This window comes from Callorhinchus milii, unplaced genomic scaffold (assembly GCF_018977255.1).
Source record: "Callorhinchus milii isolate IMCB2004 unplaced genomic scaffold, IMCB_Cmil_1.0 Scaffold2, whole genome shotgun sequence".
NCBI lineage: Eukaryota > Metazoa > Chordata > Chondrichthyes > Chimaeriformes > Callorhinchidae > Callorhinchus > Callorhinchus milii.
In genome coordinates this window covers 24,388,906-24,410,228 of record NW_024704743.1, presented here as the reverse complement: position 1 = coordinate 24,410,228, position 21,323 = coordinate 24,388,906, and the positions used below count along the sequence as shown (strand labels likewise).

Genomic DNA, 21,323 nt, shown 5'->3' with positions numbered 1-21,323 from the left:
GCAAAACGCGTTGGATAAAACATTTTTGTTTTTATATGTGTAAACTTAAATAGTTCTAATATTTATTCGGTACAGTTTCTCAGTGACTTGATCATAGATTATAAAGAAGTCTGCAGAATACCTGACATGCTATGATTGTTTACTGAGGCCTGCCAAACTGTCCACCAGTTGTGAAGTAGGAGCAAAAGGGTGAGTATATATTGCTGCTATTATCTGTGAAACAATTACCGGTATCAAGCAACCAGTAGTGCTGTGTAAGCACATTAAGTCTAGCCAATTAGGTAAGAGAGGACAATTTCCTGTACTGCGGAAGGTCTTTCTAAAACAGAACAAAAACATTCGATATGATGGTGACAGACACGTTTCCACAATATTGAATGCGAAGTTGTAGAAAAGGAGAAAACATTTTTCCCCATTGAGAATGGCATCCAGTTATACAGCCATGTATCTGCAAATGAAACTGAAAGATCCCAGGAGAAATCTACGCCAATCTGCTAGAGGTAAAACACTAGTATTTACAGCAACATTAAGCTGTAGTATTCTAACAATTTGGATGGTTGAAACTCAGTTGAATATTGTGTTAATACAAAGCTTTAATGTGTAATTTTATTTGTATTTGTGTGTTTTGCCAGCCAAGATTAACGACATAAAGAAAGTGCAATATTTTCTCTCTCTATATAGACTGAGAAACATAAGAGTAACTAAAGTTATTGTTGAGTAAACTAAACATTTGATTTTTAAGTAAATATACCTTATAACAATAACTTGCATTTATATAGCAGCCTTCACACAAGGTAGGGCTTAACAGTGCTTACCTTAGACAATTAAAAGTTCTATTCTAAGTAGTAGCAGTAATTGTTTTGATCTACCAAAGGAAAAAATAATTATGGTGATTGACAAATGATTACATATGGAATTAGCTAAGAGTTGCTTTGTCATAGCCCGTATTCTAATGGGGTCTAACTCTGCCATTACCAACACATATAGTACTTTCAAATAAGAAAAAATGTATGTGGAACTGAGTTTCTTAGTAGCATTCGTCTATTGTTAGATTTGATAGAACGAATATATATCCTATTAATTCTGCTTTTGTGGTTAAATCTACTTTTTGCTATCAGGTTTCAACAAGATGCCTTAGCACACGGCTCTTTCCGGTTTGTGGTCAGAATTACAGGAAACAGTCAGTGATGAGAATTGAAGAAAGGGAGGGAGAGCCTAACCACGTAACTGCTTTTGGACTGTGAATCATATATTTTTTTCCAAAAACCTAAGAAAGCATCCTCGACCTCAGTGCTTTGCTATCATGAGTTGCGTATATCACTTCCTATTAATGCAACGTCAAAACACAGCCATTGTCTGATGTGTGCTATTTTAATAAGCACTAGAACTAAAGCAAGTCTTCAGAAATAACTGGATTTTAAGGGAATGAGGAACTTAGCACTTAAAATAGGTATCATTTTATTTATAACTTTCTGTGGGATTAAAAATTATTTTTACATCTATCTTGAGACCTTCCTCTTCGACTGCACTTAGGGTCACCTCCTCCCTCCGGCTTGGTGTCAGGCTCCGACACCGTTAAAGCACTCCGAGATGCTGTCCTCGTGATGGGCAATATATAAATACAAGTTGTTATTGTTGTTGAGTAATGAAAATTACTGTGAATTACAGATGTGAATGTATCTCTGACCCCAAACTAACAATAGACCCAGAAAAGTATTCTGTATTTTCTGATGCAAAACCATGCTGATCATTAAGTTGTCATTTTCATGAGGCAAGGTATAATAAAGGAGACTATTTTTAAAAACACAAGGACAACACTTGGACATACTTAACACAAGTATTATGTATGTCATTTTATAAAAGAAGCGAAAAGAACAATGAGCAAACAATCCCTTTCACCTGTCCCCTTCCCCTTCCTGGCCTTCCAGTGGGCAGTGCTACCAAGACCCTTGCCCTCATCTGCCAAAAGCATTGTTGATGGGTTCCTATTTGGAAGCTGTGATTGTAGAGTGGCTGTCATGATCTTCATCAGGGCCTGCATCCACCCCAACCTCCATAATAACAACTTGTATTTATTATAGTGCCCTTCATACAAGAAGTCTCATTAAACCAGACGTCTGCTTGTCCAGGTGGATGTTAAAGATCCCATTCCACTCTTCAAAAAGAGAAGTGAGTTTCTCCCACGGTTCAGGTACAACAGTTCAATGGACCACTGGACAGCAAATTGATTGCTCCTTCCAAATCTGTGGTGTAGAACTTGAGGGACAAGATTAATTTAAGGTCCATTGACCGCACTTTGATCTCATAGCAAAGCTGGATTTAATGGGTCTGCTAACTCCATCATGGCATCTTTTGGTGCTAGCAGATGTGTTCTGCTCTATAATATCCTGGAATCTCCTCTTACTGCAAATCTGTGAGGACATTCATAGAGACAACCCCAAAACGAACATGAAGATGCTATTGGCAAGCCATGTGCCTCCTCTCCTTATCAGCCTCTACAGTGGAGTATTTGACATGATACCTTGCTTGTATCCAGCATAAATACCACCCTCCAAACTTTCCAAACCTTATTGTGAGATATTCGGCAGAAAGCCAAATGCTAACATCTGAGGATGTGAGGCATGTAGTTATTCCCAACTGTAATAGTGAATGACAGTGCATGACACTAAACTAGGTGGGAGAGTAAGTTCTGAGGATGATGCGAAAAGATTGCAACGGGATATAGATAGGCTAGGGGAGTGGACGAGTAGGTGGCAGATGGAATTTAATGTGGGGAAGTGTGAAGTTATTCACCTGGGTAGAAAAAATAGAAAAACAGATTATTTTCTAGAGGGGGAAGAGATTAGATAGTGTTAGTGTTCAGAGGGATTTGGGTGTCCTTGTACACCAGTCTCAAAAAGTTAGTTTACAGGTGCAGCAAGCAACTAAGAAGGCGAACGGCATATTAGCGTTCATTGCAAAAGGTTTAGAGTACAAGAGTAGGGAAGTCTTGCTGCAACTGTATAGGGCCTTGGTGAGACCGAGGTCTCTTTATTTAAAAAAGGACATACTTGCCCTATTGGGTGCAGCGTAGATTCACCAGGTTAGTTCCTGGGATGAGGGGACTGACCTATGAGGATAGGCTGAATAAACTAGGGCTATATTCTCTCAAGTACAGAAGAATTAGGGGAGATCTTATTGAAACCTATAAGATTCTTAAAGGGCTGAATAAAGTAGACACTGAGGGTCTGTTTCCCCTGGTAGGAGAATCTATAACCAGGGGTCACAGTCTTAAAATTAAGGGTCAGCCTTTTAGAACAGAGTTGAGGAAACATTTCTTCACTCAGTGGGTAGTGAATTTATGGAATTCACTACCCCAGAAGGCTGTAGATGCTCAGTCCTTGAACATCTTCAAGGCTGAGACTGATAGATTTTTTTTTAAAAATAGAGGGATTAGGGGATATGGGGATAGGGCAGGTAATTAGAGGTAGGTCTGAAGATCAGCCATGGTCTTATCAAATGGCGGGGCAGGCTTGAGGGGCCGAATAGCCTACTCCTGCTCCTAATTCCTATGTTCTTATGAATCTTCTGCATTGCAAACACCTGGCAACACCTGACACCTGGCAAAGTTCTGTTAGCAGGTACATACCATAGGTAAGCATTGCTGAAAATATTTTGGAATGTTTTTCTTACTCCTGTTGTTTTTTCAGAGAAGTGTTTGGTACTATATGTATGTTCCTACAAGCCATATTTATATGTTTACTGAAGTGGGAGGGAACTGCATGCAAAATGCATGGAATTTTGCAAGACCTCAGAAACCCTTACTTCACGTGAAATCAAGGGAATGGATCGGGGAAATTGAGGGGGATTAAACTCTCGTAACATTTTTGTGGTTTAAGCCCAAAAACAATCTATGGACTTTAGTACGTATTTTTGCAAAATCTGTCTTAAATTTGTCCCACAAATACCGTTACAATTTTTGTTGATGGAGAAGTGGATGGAATTCATAGCCAGGGATTCCTTTCTAATTCAACATGGCGAATGGAAATTCATGATAAACACTTCCGATTGATCCACATGAACTTAACTCTGAAGTATTCCCCAGCCATGATTGAATCCATGAATTTCTACATTCCTTTGCTGGTCTTGATCATGGAGATGGATATTTAAGTAAAACTAAAAATAGGATAATTACTTAATTAGGATCCTGCATTTTAGCACGCAACTCCTACCTCATGGATTTAAAAACAAAATCGTGCCTGCTTCTTAATTGAAATGTATTGAAATCATTGTGCCGCAGTTTTCAGGGAGGGAGGTTTAATTTCCTACAGTTTATAGGAGTGGATGGAAATATAGACTGATAGTCCCAGCAGAGAAAATTGTAGAAAATTGTCACGACACTTACAGTAATTACCAATGAGGCATTTTTAAATGTTTCGATATGATAGGTTGTTATAAAAATGCTGATTATTTTCTTACTAAAGATATTACTGTGGTTTTTCTTCAAGGAGAAATCTAATTTTGGAAGGGAATTAAAACGTTTCAATTTTAGATCATTCTGCTTTTAAATGGCAATGGATCTATAGAGTATTTAGAATAGCTAAAATCTCAAACGCTTCGTCAAATGTACTTGTATTAGCATGATTTACATTGTCTTAAACTGTTAAAAGTCTCATTGTGGCAATAAATAATGCAAATATTGCACAGAAATGTATTCATCACTTCTTGCAAGCTCTCAACCCTTCGTATTCATGTAACTTTTTGCATGTTAATAGACAAAAATAAATTTTGAGATTTTGTAGTGTAGTTTTCCATTGTAACACTTTATTAATATTACTGCTGACCCTATCTACACTTTAATTCCAGGCAGGGCGAAACCTTGGGCAAGTTTCCTTACTCCACACGCCTAATAATAATCCCTCCAAAAACAAAACAATAATAAAAATTGGTCATTTTCAATCCATGACTGTTTGTGGGAGACACTGTTGTGCGCAATTGGCTGCCCGTTTCGCCCACAAATATACAGTCAATTCACTTTACAGTCTATTCTGAAGCGCTTTGAGACGTCAAGAAGACGTGAAAAGTGCTATATCAAATGCAAGTATTATTATTACATGCTTTATAGGTTGTACATTCTCTTCCAGTAAATTTCCATCTGACTCTACTTTTCCATAATTCGTTTTTTACTGCTGCAATTGCTAATGTAACCCAGATGAAATATTATTAATTCCATATTGCAGAGTTGCTCAGATCATCTTAATTGAAGCTCCTCTGTAAGTTTCAGTTATAAAATGTTTGACTTTAATAGTAAAATACCAGGGGACTAAATGTAACAAAAGATTAGGACCTTGTTCTTTTACCTCACCTCAGGAAGTTGAGTTAAGAGGCCAAAAAGATGGATAGTATGGGAAATGCAACAATACACATTGGCGTGCGCAGGACCCTCTTCTGAGATTGGGGTTAAAGTGCATTGTTGGGGCAGAATAAAAGAGTTTTAACTTACATCTGGTCATGCATGGCCTAACCAGTTTTATACTGGCTGTTGTTGCCAGAATGCAACATTATTCCACTCCATTTTACTGACATCATACACTTTAATGGACACATAAAACAATGATAAAAGAATTAAACAGTGCAGTACAAAAATGTTTAAATCAATAAATCCTGTGTAAAAAAAAAAACTATTTTTAAGTAAACTCATTGTTTCAATGTAGGTTTGAAAATGTTGCCAAGAGCTTTGCCAGAAATGTGAGCAGTTACTGGAATGAGCTTTCTAATGAAAGGGGAAATGTCTTATATCTAACTGACTGAGAGGTTTTGCAAACTGTGACATTAGTGATGCAATCACAAATTTGAAGTATTCAATCCTAGAGCCACATACAATATATTCATATACAATAAATTATATTTGTATATAAATTCAAAGGTGCAAATACTATTTACACTTTAGTAAATGCAATAAGCGGCAATATCACATAGGATTAAAGTCTCAAAGTGCTTCATAAAGGCAATGGGGATCACATGGTGAGGAAGGAGAGAAATGTGAAGGTTTTGATTGAAGATACAGTAAAGATGGTTTTCAAGAAGGTAGTGACGGCACAAAGTGGAGGCCTTTAGATTCCAGAGTTCCAGAAAGTAGGGGTTCAATAATAACAATATTCCTTGGAGTTTGTATAGTGCCTTATCGTGTTCAAACATCTCAAAGCACTTCATGGACTTTTCTGTACAATATAGTGGCTGTATTTGTAGGTGAACATAGCAGTCACTATACCATGTTTATCTACAAATGTGCACAATAATGCTCTACAGTGAGGAAGTGAATGGCACTTTGTCAAAAAACAATTACCTAGGGGATTATTGGCCTAGAGAAACTCTCTTTTTAAGTAGTGCCATGGGATTTTTAACATCTACTTGAGCGGACCTTGGTTTAATATCTCATCTGAAGGTCAGTGCCTCCAACAAAGCATCTCCCCTGACTATGAGCTCAAAGCAATATCATATTTATATATTTTTATAATAATAATAATCTCTGTATTATAATAATAATATCCAGCTAATCCAAACTCACTGTCTGTCTCCTCACCTGAACCAAACTTCACACATCCAATCCTCATTTGGCTCGCTGGCTCTAAATGGATTGACTTCAAGGTCCTCACCTACAACATGTAAATCTCTTGAGCACCTCCTTATCTCTTTGATTTGCTTATAACTCAATCTTCTGTTCGCCTCCTCTGCTCAATTTACACATTCCTGCTGTGTGTCCCCCATGTCCTCCACGCTCATGGTCAAGCCTTCAGTCGTTAGACCCATAACCTTTAATTATCTCTCCTTAATTATCTTCTCTATCTGCTTTTCAATCCCACCATAAGACCTACTTTGTCAACAATGCCTCCTCCTCCTTCCTTGCTCAGCCGATTCGCCAATGTGAAGCGCTCTGAGATGTTATCCCACTTAAAGGGCACTATATAAACACAAGTTGTTGCATTTGATAAAAAAAATCTAGCACCTATAACATTAAAACATCTCAGAGTGCATCACAGCTATAAAGTGCAGGCAATGCAATGAAATCTTCTGTCTGTGCAGATCTTCTTTCAGCCTTCCCCTCATTCACGCTTGTACAGGTTGGAAAAAGCAAAACTCTTTGGGGTAGGGAATCAGCAACAACAACAAGATTCTATTTATAGAGTGCCTTTCACGTCGGGAGGACGTCCCAAGGTGCTGTACAGTTGGGTCGGGACCCGAGCAGGGGGAAAATGGTCAGGGTGAGGGGAGGGAAGGGAGGGAGCGAGGAGGGGTTAGAGAGTCGAGAGGGGAGCTGAAGGCACGGTCAAAGAGGAAGGTCTTGAGACCGGCCTTGAAGGAGGAAAGGGAGGAAGCGGTGAAGGCACTGGGGGATGGAGTTCCAGAGCCTGGGGGCTGAGAGGCTGAAGGCCCGGCCACCGATGATAGGGTGGTTGGGTCGGGGGATGTGGAGCAGACCGGAGCCAGAGGAACGGAGGGTACGGGCAGGTAGGTAGGGGGATAGTAGGTCAGAGAGGTAGGAGGGAGCAAGGCCAGGAATGGCCTTGTAGGCGAGGATGAGGATCTTGAATTCGATCCTCTGGGGGATGGGGAGCCAGTGGAGGCGAGCGAGGGTGGGAGTAATGTGATCGCGAAGCACACACAGAATGACAAAATTGGCCACAATGCTAAGAAACATGGAACGGACAGTATTATCAGGCTTCCTGCACCACTTTGCTCTATTGTCAGAAGGGAAGTGGATTAGCTCCCAGCAATGGAATGTGATGATTGTAGTTTTGTATGGCTAGAAAATTATTCCTTGTTATCGAAGAATTTGCTCCCTCTAGTGTAAGATTGTACAACAGTTAATGTAAAGTTTCAGAAGTACCGTACTCTGAATATCATTTTTGTGCATGTGAGTTTGTGACTCAAGACAAATCAAACAAATTTCAAATTCATCTTGTGGAAATGAGAGGTTATACTGTCAACTTTGATCTAGTGCTAAGGATTTTATATTTGTGTTTTTATGTTAATAATGTTAATGAAATTGTGGTGCATAGTAACATTGTGCATATAATGCACAACATCTAATTGCTGACACTGGTTAATGATTGCATTGGGCAAGCATAGGAATTACATTTTTTTTACAAATCACATTATAATGCTACAGTATTTCAATGGCTTAGTGTGCTAAAACAATGAGTTATGCAAGACAATATAGGAATACTTTAAAAGTACATTACAAAGAAGTTAAGACAGGGTTAAAGTCAATATACTGTACGAATTTGTTTGAATTTGTGTCAATATATTTATAATCCTTGAATTTGACATAACACCTTATCACGTCGTTGATACGTCTCAAAGCTCTTAACAAAATATATTGTAGAGTGGATTGACTGAATATTTTATGAGCGAAACGCTGCAGCCAATTGCATGCCGCAGCATCCCAAAAAGATTCGTGGATTGAATCATCAATTTTTTAATTTTTTGGGGGGGATTATTACCCCCGAAAAGCAATCCACCAATCGACTAACAACAGGGTTCCTGCTTACTGCTAAAGGGAATAAAGCCACCGCTAAGGGTATATTGATTTTATTGCTTCAAGTTCTGTAGTTATTTTGTGGCTGTAGCAATTATGTTTTGTATTAGTCATGTTTTTAAAAGTCCACATAGAGCTCTTTAACGGTGTGGTACAAGTCATTGTGGTGGTATCTCTAACCAAACTAATGTAAATAAGCATTGTGAACTATTTTTGTTTTGCTATTTAAACTGGCCAGATTTGAAGTGAAACTAGTTCCGATTTTGGGATCAGACATGTAAGTAGATCAGGCCATCAACTAAGCATTGCACATAACACTCTTTAATTTGGATTCAATTTAATTAAAGTGACTGAGGCCTTGTTTAATGATTATCAATCAGTAACCCTGGTTAATGTCAAGTGCCACTCAAAACAAATGACTGCTGACTCCTTAACAAACCAACTAATGAATAGTGTTTTGTTTACTGATAATTTTTGCACTGAATATTACTTTAATTACCTTTCTTGTCTAATGACATCCGGAACTTCGTATGAATTTTTCATAATCATTTTTCTCTGCCCCATGCACACACCTCCTCTCACTGGTACAAATTAGGGTTTGAAATTATTCTGTATAATTACAGTATTGTTTAATGTTCTTCCCCTTGTATTTGATATAGTGCCTTATCACATCAATGAGATGTCTCAAAGCACTTCACAAAAAGGTTTGCTACTTGAACAGATATTTGTCCCTAATTCCCACCATAAGTGTCTCACCGGCATAATAAGTGACCATTCTGTCTGTACCGAAGCTAAGTTAATATCAAATAGTCCATACATGTATTGGAGACAGAAACCATGGCCCTCACAATTCTTACCAGTGCACTGTTCTTAATTCTTAATTCTTATTAATTTCCACCCTTTTGCTGCTTATTGTTTCATTTTAATGTAATTCACTTTTTCACTAAAGCTTGTTTGTTGAATTTTTCAAAAATGCAACAGACTTTGCATTATCATTTGGCTTGAAATGAAAAGAAGAAGTTATTACTGTTTTCAATATAAGTCACATTTGTTGGAGCTTTAGTAACTTCACAACAGGTCAAACCTTTTAGCCAGGATGAGGCTGATTTGCTCCAGAAAACTCTGCCCTGTGCAAAGTTCAGTTCGTGCATTCAGCAGTGCATTCTGTGGTTCTTTCCGAAACTTAACATCAACTTGTGCATTAGCATAACTTGCAATAATCTGAATCAGAACTTTCATTATTTTCAGAGTTGAAAGATTTGAGAAATTGAAGGGCATTCATTATATTCGGTATTTTGCAAGTGCTTATGAAATTCTATTCTATTTTAGTTCTTAATACTGACGATATACAAACTCTCAAACCTTTACATAAATGTCTATCTATATTAAAGGTACGTTTTATGTTAGTTTCTGTCTGTTTCCTTCTTTCAGTCGCATTCTGTGTTGCGTGTCTCTTCCATAAAAGGCAGATCCTTCAAGTTGTATGCCACTCCATAACTCAGCCACTAGGAGGTGCACTTGCATGGGACAAAACTAACAATACTTGATTGAACCGGGATTTCTTTTGCTTCCAAGAGCATTCGACACAACAGAAAAATGAGTTCACATAAGAATCAGAAGATTAGTGCATATCAAACTCCTCTATAGGAGTGCGCCTATGGATATCAAAATATTTATTTTCCCATTTAATCCCGTTTAGCAAATACTAAAGTTCATGTGAAATTAATCAGTGTCTGAAAGGATGTTTTCCTTCAAACCGAAATTCTCACTGATAAGGCTGATAGCTAGCATATGCAGCATTTTAACAGTTATCACAGGAAGTTAAAAGTGTGGCCAGAGTGCCATAAAGCAAACGTTTGAATAACTCTGCTATTTTTTGGTACATTAGTAAGAGAAGCAAAATGGCAAGCCTCAACAACAACAACAACAAAATTACATTTGCATTGCGCCTTTCATGTCAGGAGGATGTCCTAAGGCGCTGGATAATTAGCGTTTTTGGACCCAAGGTGGGGGTTGGGATTGGGGAGGGTGAAGGCCAGGGGGGGGACGGAGGTTGATCGAAGGCGTGGTCGAAGAGGTGGGGGGTTTTGAGATGGATCTTGAAGGAGGCACTGTCTTATTGAGCTTCAGATGGTGTTTTGTTTAATGACCGTAACAAAGTGGAAAATCTTCAGTTTATAAATTTTCTGCTAATTGTTATGAAATATTAGGAGAACATGAACTAAATTTGTCACACCAGCATGGCTTTCAAGTGCAGGTTCCTTTTGTGCTGCATTATTTTATACGCCTTAGGTGGAAATTGTCAATAAAACTTTGATCACAGAGATATTTCTTAACTTGAACTTTTTCTATATACACAATATTGGGACCTGCATTCTCTGAAACAGGTCCATATTGACGTTGAAAGCTGGCTGCACGTATGATTAAAGCAGCCAGAATTTAAGATACTCTAGACACTTGGCAATTCTTCTTGTCTGTTCAGTAAACTATAGTATTTACATTGTCCACTTGAAAGTTAACTTTCATTAAGGCCATCTCAGACCATTTCCTCATCTTCCTCTCCTCCCACATCCCTCTCCCCTCTTCCAAGCCCTCCAACCATCATTTTCCGATCTTGGAAAGAGCTTTCACCCAATTCCCTCCCTTGAATCATGATCCCTCTCTTCCACAGATCTCTTCTCCCTCTGGACTTACACCCGCAGGGATCCTGATACAGCCTGAACAATTTGCTAAACGATTGCCTCTCTGCAACTCTCAACTCCCTTGCTCCCCATGAAATCCAGGTCTGTCCCCAAATCTACAAACCCAGTGATGAAGTTGATTAGATTACTACCCCCCACCCCTTTAATTATTGTGGTTGCAATTGTAGAATTTGCAACCTCAATTGGCAAATAGCCACTCAAAGTTGCAAATAGCAACTCCTGCAAGTAACTGGCTGTGTGTCACACCAATCGTTTCGCCCACAAAATATAAAGTTAATTCACTTTACAGTATCTTCTGTGAAGCGCTTTGAGACTTCTCGAAGATGTGATAAGGCGCTATATCAAATACAAGAATTATTATTATCGGTGGGAATTCCTATCTATCACGCACTGTAGGAGACTGCGTGAAGTATATTTGTGCCTGTCAGCATGATGCACATCTCTGAAACTCAATCCCTCTACCCCTTTGTCTCACCCCTCCCTTACTTGTCTTTAAATGCCACCTTAAAACCACTAACGACAACTTGCATTTCTATAGCACCCTTCATTCGGGGTAGCGACTTGGAGCACTTAAGTGTGGTGGAGCTTGGCACTGAGCCGGGAAGAGAGGGTAAGTGACTGTAGGTACAGTCGAAGAGAAAAGTCTTTAGGTGTGATCTGAAAATTGGCAAGGAGCGCGCAAGGTGGAGGGATTGACGCAGAGAGTTCCAGTTTTGGGGACGTAGTGGGTGAAAGCAAATATCCTACATGAAGGATATTACATAAATGTAAATTGCTGTTGGCAACCAGCCATTATTCCCCTAGGTCATCCTCTCTCTTCATCCTTCCTCTTAATTTTCTTTCTGGAAAATGAGGCTCCTCACATATGCTGCTGGCAATGCCGCTTGTGCTGTTGCAGGTACAGGTTGAATTCTTCTTCAAACTAGAGATGGCTATGAGTCTGAAAAGTAGAAATAGGAAGCACATGTGCAATTTTTATTAACAATGCAGAGATATGCTTTTAAACGTCATTTGGAAAGCGAGGCAGAGGTTTACAACGTTAATCCAAATTCTCATTAATAACACTGTACCTGGCCTGACATAGATCCAGGTTCCCCAAAAAAACGCTCTGTCTTTGGTTATTAATGGAGCTATGATTTACTCCACTACCCCTTGCATTGGCTGCAGTTCTGCACAATTTTCATGCAGTAATGTTTGGCTCAAAAAATTGTACATTACAGCTGGGCAGAACTCTTTACTCATGTATCCAATCATTCCTAGAATTTGAATCTTGATGCATATAGGAAAGAGGAGGGAATAGAGGAGTATTGGAGAGGGACAGGAAATCAGGATGGACAGAGATTCATATGGTGTACAAACTCCAGCACAGACTAGTTGGGGTTGTTTTTGGGCTATACAATCTATTTCATTCTTTCTGGTCTATCAAACATTTATTACTAAAAATAATGGTCTTGCTATAGGTCCACTATGATGTTGCACCAGTCTCTATAAAGGACACTAGTCGCTATCATAATGCTGATTGCTGAAATAAATAATTTTTTGTTCCATTTTTATAATGGCGTTATGCTAGAAGAAGCATTAGTAGAACATTAACAAGTTTGGGCCATACAAGTATTTGTTCTGCCACTTACATGCTGTGCTTTAGCAAACACTTGGTGTTTTGCCCACAAAATATACAGTCAATTCACTTTACAGTATATTCTGTGAAGGGCTTTGAGACATCTCTTAAATCATGATCAGGCGCTATATCAAATGCAAGGATTATTATTACATATTGCAAAGGCAGCGCATCTTAAGCAATAGGGTAACATTTTATTATGTTATGTCCTATATTGAAAGATGTGCATTGTTTGGAATTTTTCCCACCAAGTGATTGTTTTAGTATTTGTAAAAAAAAACCCTATCTACTCAGATCTTATCAGTCATTAATGTATAAGTTGTACTTGGGAAATGAAACAATATTTCATTGTTAGCAATATACTCCACAGATTTTTTAAAAAAATAATACGTTTTTCAGCATTTGAATATGGAAATGCACAAAGAGTCCTTAAAAGGTTAAGGTGCTATTGCACAGAACATCTGTGTTTTTTTAAAAATGTTAAAATACGGATTTAAAAGTCACAGGAGACATCAGAAAATGGCTGCTTTCAATTAAAACAGTCTTTTGTTCAGCATCACATTTTGAACAACCAGCTGTTCACTTAATGTCCCTGTGGACAAGTGATTGAAAGATAATAATGATGAAACACCATTAAGGCGAGAAAAAGTTTATTGTCCAATACTAAATCCATTGCATTTATATAGACAGTCTTAGTGCTTTACAGAATTTATACACTGAATGGAAATGACTGCATAAAACTAATAACAAAATACAGTTGCAGGTTACACTGTTTTATTCCAATGTAACCCTTTGATTTGTTAAAGGTTCAGATTGCTTGAAGATATCCTTAATGATATTGCTTAAAGATGAGTTGAGCAGCACTGAATTAGCATAACGCTGAAATAATCTCGCTGAGACATGAAAAAATATGGATACTGAGTTGTGAAAGGTAACTGAAACATGCTATAAGAGTCTATCAAGTGCTAAAATATTACTTTTTTACTAGATAAAAGAATTTGGACTTTTATAGGTTCCTGTAATGCAATGAGTAAATACTGTCAAGTGCAGTTATTTGTTCCAGGAAGCTCATACAAACAGCTATGAGGTGAATCATCAGTTGATCCAGAGGAATGTTAGCCAGGAGTCCATAAAAAACTCCCTTCTCTTTCTATTATATCTTTAGTATCCAAGAAATCAAAGGAAGCTGGCCGAAGGCGCAGTTGAAGAAGAGAGTCTTGAAGGAGGCAATGGAGGGAGCAAGGCGAAGGGATTGTGCGTTGGAGTTCCAAAGGGTGGGGACAGAGAGGCTGAAGGCACAACAGCTGGTGGTGGGGCGGGCTGGGCGGGAAACGTGGAGCAGGTCGGAGCCTGCTGAGCGGAGGGAGCGGACAGGTTCATAAGGGGTTAGCAATTCACATAGGCAGGAACTCTATCCTCTGGGGAAGAGCCAGTGGAGCTGGGAGGGTGTGATGGAGTCGTGGAGGGTGATGCGGGAGAAGACACGAGTTGCAGAGTTCTGGATCATCTGCAGCTTGTGGAGGGGAGAGTTGGGAAGGCTGACAAGCAGGGAGTTGGTGTAGTCGAGCCTAGATGTGATGAACGCATGAATGAGGGTTTTGGTGGCCTGAGGGGTGAGGCAATGGCAGAGCTGGGCGACCTTGCGGAGGATATAGATTCTAATCACATTATCGAGATGTCTCAAAGCGCTTCACAGAATATACTGTAAAGGAAATTGACTGTACATTTTGTGGGTGAAACACAGTAGTCAATTGCGCAAAGCAGTGTCCCACAAACAGTCGTGGATTGAGTGACCAAATTAATATTTTTCATTATTTTTTTGGAAGGGATTATTACCCCCAGTAAAGCGATCCACCAATCGACTAACAACCAGGATCCTACTTACTGCTGGGTAAACAGAGGCGTATGGAGTAAGGAAACTTACCTAAAGTTTCACCTTGCCCTGAAATCAATCTGAGGTCCTAACGCTTGTGAGGTAAACGTTCCAATCAATACACTACAGGACTCCATAAATTCTATTGTTTGTCTAGAAAATACGCAGTAACTACACTTTACAAGAAAGCAGGTGAAGCCATCCTCCTGACGTGAAAGGCGGTTTATCAAATGCAAAGATTATTATTGAGGAACAAAATGTACTTAGCTGGTATGGCTGCATTGGAAGCAGCACTGTTATATACAGGTGGAATTAATGAGTAAAATAAAAGGAGAGTAGAGGAGGCAGTGAAAGGAGGGGCAGTGGTGAAAAAGAAAATGACTTCCCAACAGAGAAAGAAAATTGGAAGGTAAATGAACCAAGACCACTTAGCTCACCTCCTAGCATTCTGTAAGGGCACCACTGATAGAGAGCTGAGAACAGGTTGCTTGCTCACCTCCTGGTCAAGCTAATTGTGCATGGCATGGAATAATTATAAAGGAGATGGAAAGGAAAAATTTGCAAAAAAAAATCTGAAAATTAAAACATAGCAGTTTTCAAGGTGAATTCTGATTATTTTAAATTGAAATAAAATATCTGGTATGGGCACAGCAGAGTAAATATACTTATGGAAGGAACTGCATCTCTGACAGTCTTATTGTGGCGAAGAGATGGTACATTATCTGTGCAGAGTGTTGAGGGTTACCTGGGGCTTTGAAGCACCTGCTGTTTACAATCTGTCATGATCAAACACTCCTGCCTTTAAGCATCTGCTGTTCTATTTACACAGTTTATGCTTCTGGGAATGTGCAAAAACCTGGTTAGTGAAAACATTACCCCACACAAGAGTCAGTGAATAATTCAGGTGAACTTTACTCTTCGCACTGTGGAATCCTAGCATTTTGAGCTGAAGTGTTTCACCCCTGCAGTTTTGTAATGATCATCTACCCGAGAGAATGTGAAAACCCTTCATTATTGGAAACTCTAAAAGACTGGAATGTTGAAGATTGGGTAATGTTACCATTTTGGCATTGAAGGGCACGGCAATTCTTAGAAAGAGAAAGTCATTTGCTGCCAAGAGATTTACTTGTAAAAATAAAATAAGGTTTAACCATATTCTTACCACAAAATCCACTTTACAATATATTCTGTGAAGCGCTCTGAGGTGTCTCAGTGACGTGAAAAGGCCCTATATCAAATGCAAGGAATATTATTAAGTATGATCATAGGTATTTTAATAAACCCACATATTTCTAGCAGGATAATCAACATTTTATTTATTTATGTTTTATTAAAATGTTAGATGATTGCACACCCCTTTCTGCATCCTCCATTCACTGCTGGCAAATCCTAGGAAAGTTTGGAGAAAGAATGTGACCAATGTCACCCGCTCTAATATTTTTGAGATGCTGGGTGGCAGTACAAACATCGTTCATACTTCCCAGAGTATATTTCGCATGACGTTATATCGGAGCAGCAATTCTTCAACCACCCTCCTACCCTCCCTGCCTTCCACCCTCCCTGATCCTGACTGCCAGCTTGGGTCCAAATCCCTGACTGTCCAGTGCCTTGGGATGTTCTCCCAACGTGAAAGGGGCTATACAAATCCAATTTGTATGGCATTATATTTGTCTCTAGTGGAGATCAATAAATATGGTCAGGAAGTCATCTCTTGTCTTTTATGCGAAAAGCAGTTCTTCATTTGTTAAGAGTAATGAGAAGTAATTAAACTGATGTACAAGAGCCATCTAGTGAATGAAACTTACTTTCCAGATGGTACAGTATTTGATTAAGTTCTGCATGCCAGACTTTCAAAGAAAGTTGAAGCTTTGTATTAATGGAACATTTACCAGTTGACTTGAGGGAGAGAGCGCACATTACGTTCAAGATACAAGGACATTTCTGTGCGTAGTTGACATACATATGTGGAACTCTCAGACTGGTTTAGATACTCTTAAGCATGGTAATGGGTTTCTGCATTTTCAAAACCAAATGCTGTTGGTATCGCCAATAGTATCATTACTGTGCATGCTGGAGGGGCTACTGGCACAATATGCAAGTGAAAATTATACCTTTATTGAACAAATCAGCTGAGGGCATAAAAGACAGGGTAGTTAGTGTAAGCATATTTTTTATTACCTTGGATTTGCCCAGATGTACTGTAATATTTTTTCATGTCTTAAGAATGGCTGGTTCAGCTAGTTACTACAGGGTTGTTGCTTTTTACACTGCAAGAGACACCCTTCATATGAGAGGAAGAATAAAGGCACACATGAGACCACATTTCTATTTTATCCATGAGGTTGTATTGTGTCTACAAATTGAGTGATTTGTAACTTTTCTTATATTGGGGTGTTAAACATGTAAAAATTCAGATTTCATTATTTTACACAGAGAATGGTGAATATTTTATAAGTAGAATACAGGAGTTGGTGGAGGCAGATTGTGCACACTTTTTGGGGGTCAACCAGGTGTCTGACACATATGGAAACCCATTACCATGTTTAAGTGTATCCAAAACATCCTGAGAATTCCATACATCCCATCTACGCTTGGCAATTCCTGTGTATTGGAATGGGATGCGCATTCTCTCCACGGAGGGGCGTATCCTGCTTCTTTAATTCCAGTGAATATTTGACACAAGCCGGTGAGAGCCAAGGCTTGAGGACCCCAAAGTGTGCGGTGGGGTACTGTTGTAGTCTAACCACATAGCTTGCCATTGAAAGCCTTGTCTGGCAAGCTTTCCTGCTGCTAGTCCAGCTAGATCCACTCCTCCTCTAAGGGTTTTGGCATGCAGCCAATCGGAGGTGGGACAGCAATTCTTATGCACAGCTTGATGTCATCTCTTTTTCTCTGCAGCCCTATTACTCACTGATTACTTCAGTGCAAAGAGGATGAATTTATCTTGGTGCCAGACATTTTTTAGAGATGGATTTCTCAAAGACAATTTGGAAAGTCACATGGCATTGTTTTCATGACTGATCAATAAGATAAGCCTTGGCCAAGTGGTAAGTGTCTGGAGACCACTTGTTAGAATACAATAAATAGAATGTGCAGCATGTCACAATAATTTTTGATAAAAAGGGAAAAGGGCTGCAGGAAGTAGGGGCCTATACTGGACTGTTGTTCATCACCTTGGAAGCAGAGGCTGCACAACCTGCGTGCTGCGAACCTGTCCCCACTACCCACTAAGAGGGGAGGGCTAGGGAGGAGGGGTACAAGACCCTACTTGTAACTGCACCTTGCAAAGGCCATCAGAACCCCGAGGCAGGAAAGCCTTGATCCCTTCACTAAAGTGGAGTGCATAGAGGTAACCCCCCAACCACAAGGGGCCGGGTCTGTTGTATTCTGTAATGGGATAATAACATTTTGCATCTTCTTTTCTGTAACAGGTTTGATACTGTCTGAGACTAGCGTAAATATTGTGGGGTCCTGTAGCTCAGTGGTTAGAGCCTCGGAAGTGAGAGACCTGGATTTGATTCCCGGCAGCGTGAAATGTTGGGCAAGTTTCCTTACCACACACACTTCTGTTTACCTAACAGTAAGTAAGAATCTGGTTAATAGTTGATTGTTGGATCACTTTTCTGGGGATAATAATCCTTAAAACAAAACAATAATAATTTGGTCACTCAATCCAGGACTGTTTGTGGGACACTGCTGTGCGCAATTGGCTGCCGTGTTTCGCCCACAAATATACAGTCAATTCACTCTACCGTGTAATCTGTGAAGTGCTTTGAGATGTCTAGAAGATGTGAAAAGCGCTATATCAAATGCAAGGTTGATTATTATTATTATTATTTTATTACAAATAACTGAAGAGGCAGTTCTGAAACTTGGAATTACTGCTGGTATAAGTCTTTTACAGTATCTACATATACATATGTATAATCCCACAAATATATACATGTATACATATCTTTGTGGGTGTGTATATGTTCGGAATCTGAGTTCAAGAACACACATTCATATCCAGGCCTTGGTATTATCCATGATTTGTTTGCAAAAGTAAGCAGCTGCTGCTGAAGTTCAGCACTTCCTCCTGTGGGCAGAAAGATTGTGGCTACTTTTTTCATACCTGTTACACTGGGATATGCTGCTCGCCAAGAGTTTTACAAGGGGTTCTATTATCAATCCGGTGTGAGTTGAAACCTGTGCTTGTCGGATGTCTAATGACCAGCTAAAGACTATCATCTGGGGTAGGTGGGAGGATGGTTACAATGGTCTCCCTGGGGCCCAGCTTAATGATGGCCTGGCTCATCACCTGGACATGAAGGAGCAGAGAAGTCACTGAGGGCAAAGATTCTTTCCACTTGGCTTCTGTTAACCCTGCAGCCCAAAGCCCAAACTGATAGGGTCATCCTAGCTCGATACGCAGTGAGAAGCTTACCCGATTGTGTTTGCAATGACAAGCTATGCAATTTAAGATGGTTAAATTCCAGCAGTATCCCAACACATACTTGGCTCTTGCCAATTTGCACCATCCAGGGCAAAAGTGCGCATTCTTTTCCATATATAGGTGACATGCATATGTGGAATTCTTTGTTTGGATTGGATTCTTATGGTTTCTATTTATGTCGATGGTGACCTGTACCTTAGTGGTTAGAGCACTAGCCTAGCAAGTGAGAGAACCTGGATTAGATTTCCAGGCAAAGCGAAGCTTTGGGCACGTTTCCATATTCCACATGCCTCTGTTTACTTAGCAGTAAGTAGGAACCCAGTTGTTAGTTGATTGGCAGATCGCTTTTCCAGGGGTAAAAATCCATTCCAATTTTTTTAAAATAAAGATAATAATTTGGTCACTGATTCCATGATTGTTTGTGTGACATTGCTGTGCGCAATTTGACTGCCATCTTTCACCCACAAAATGTACAGTTAATTCACTTTACAGTATATTCTGTGAAGCGCTTTGAGATGTCTAGAAGATGTGATAAGTCGCTATATCAAATGCAAGGATTATTATTATGTCAGATACTCAGCTGATCAAATAAAACCCAGAAACCTTCCCAATGGATGTGGGTTTAATAGTCTATGCAACAGAGCTTACTTTGTGAAAAGCTGTACTCACAGGTAGCATGACAAAACATTATGCACTTCTGTCTATAGATTTCTGTTTGAAAATATAGGAAATGACCTTTAATATCCACTTTCCACACTTATTCCCCTGTTGCTTATAAGTCAAAGCAGGGGAATGAGACTGAACAGATATTTTTCTTGGGTCAAACACAGGCCATGCACTTCCATCTGCAGGTCAGATAACAATGCCATGTGTGAAATGATCATTTGAGAGGTGGCTAAAGGGGAAAAGGTTAAATAGTGCACAATACAAATGTTAGCAAAATATAATAATATTCAGAGTGGACATTGGCCACTAGCAGATTGCCACCTTATACTTTGTTGGAATGAAACATCCATACCAGTAGCTGTAATTTAGTGTGCACCTAAATAGACATAATTCATGGTAAATAGAAAATAATCATAAATATTTGGTGAGAAGCACAACTACACATGAATAGCATGGGAGCATTGCCAATCTCTGCCTGCCCACAGCTTGGACTCACATCCTTACCCATTGAGTGACGGTTCCACCAATTTATAGTGTAGAGTTGCTGCAGAATCTGCTTCTAGGCATACAAATCAAGGTAGATACCAATCCCCTGAATATATGCGTCTGGGGCTATAAACGCAGAATCCAGGTAACATCTTCCAGCAACTGTTGTCTCTACCCTCAAAGTTTCTACATCAGTTATTTGATAGACATCTGCCTTTAGTATGGTAGAAGAACATTTATAAGACAGCTTGTCCACTTAGATCATAGAATGTTGCACATTGACTATGTCCATTTGAAAGTTACCAGGAAGTGAGTTTGGAAGTCTATATATAGGCTTCTAAGAGGCACTGAAAATAGACTCCTTACAGGGTGTAGAGATCCTGTGCTAGAAGCGAATAATGATTTTTCTATTAAATGGACTTCCAACTGCAAATCAGATAAAGCAGTAGAAATTTTAACAATCCAAAATTAATTCAGCATGAACCTCGGGTCAGGCTTTGTTGTAATTCTTTGAGAAATCATTTTTTTATCAATCCTTTTTTTCGACTCATTTCATTTTCAGTCTTATTTCCTACTTATTTGGAGTTTACTTCTGCTCTTACACTGCCAATAACAGATTTGTGCGTTCATTCTTTTCACAGTGTATACTTCTACTTGATCACTTGTGGCATGTAATTCTGCATTCTGTTACTGCTGTATTTTTGAGTTAATTGGCTTGAAAGAAAGACGAGATGGTTCCACCTTAGTACATCGTGACTCCTTCTGCAAGATGTAATCAAAAAGATCCATTGTTTTCAATGCTTCAGTAGACACAAATAGAACCTGAGAAAGGACATATCTTGTGTGTACATATAGTAAGTATATCCATAACGGAGTTTCTAAATCACAGTGTCAGAAGGGAAGAGACTTGAAGAAAAATCAGATGTATTTTGAAAATGTAGCCCTTCACAAGTTAGGCAAATTACCACAATGAAATTGGCATTGCATTTTCCTAAAATGAGATTGACCATTCTCAAATGAATGAA

At 39.1% G+C, this 21,323-nt stretch overlaps 1 protein-coding gene across 1 annotated transcript in view; it reads left to right on the top strand.

Annotated features, from left to right (window-relative positions):
- The first annotated feature begins 352 nt into the window (after positions 1-352).
- LOC103176331 (genetic suppressor element 1-like) overlaps positions 353-21,323 on the top strand; it is a 186,533-nt gene continuing 165,562 nt past the window's right edge. The window contains exon 1 of the mRNA XM_007889788.2: positions 353-500. Coding sequence (XP_007887979.2) covers positions 422-500 — 79 coding nt within the window. The 5' untranslated portion in view covers positions 353-421. The remainder of the gene's footprint in view (positions 501-21,323) is intronic.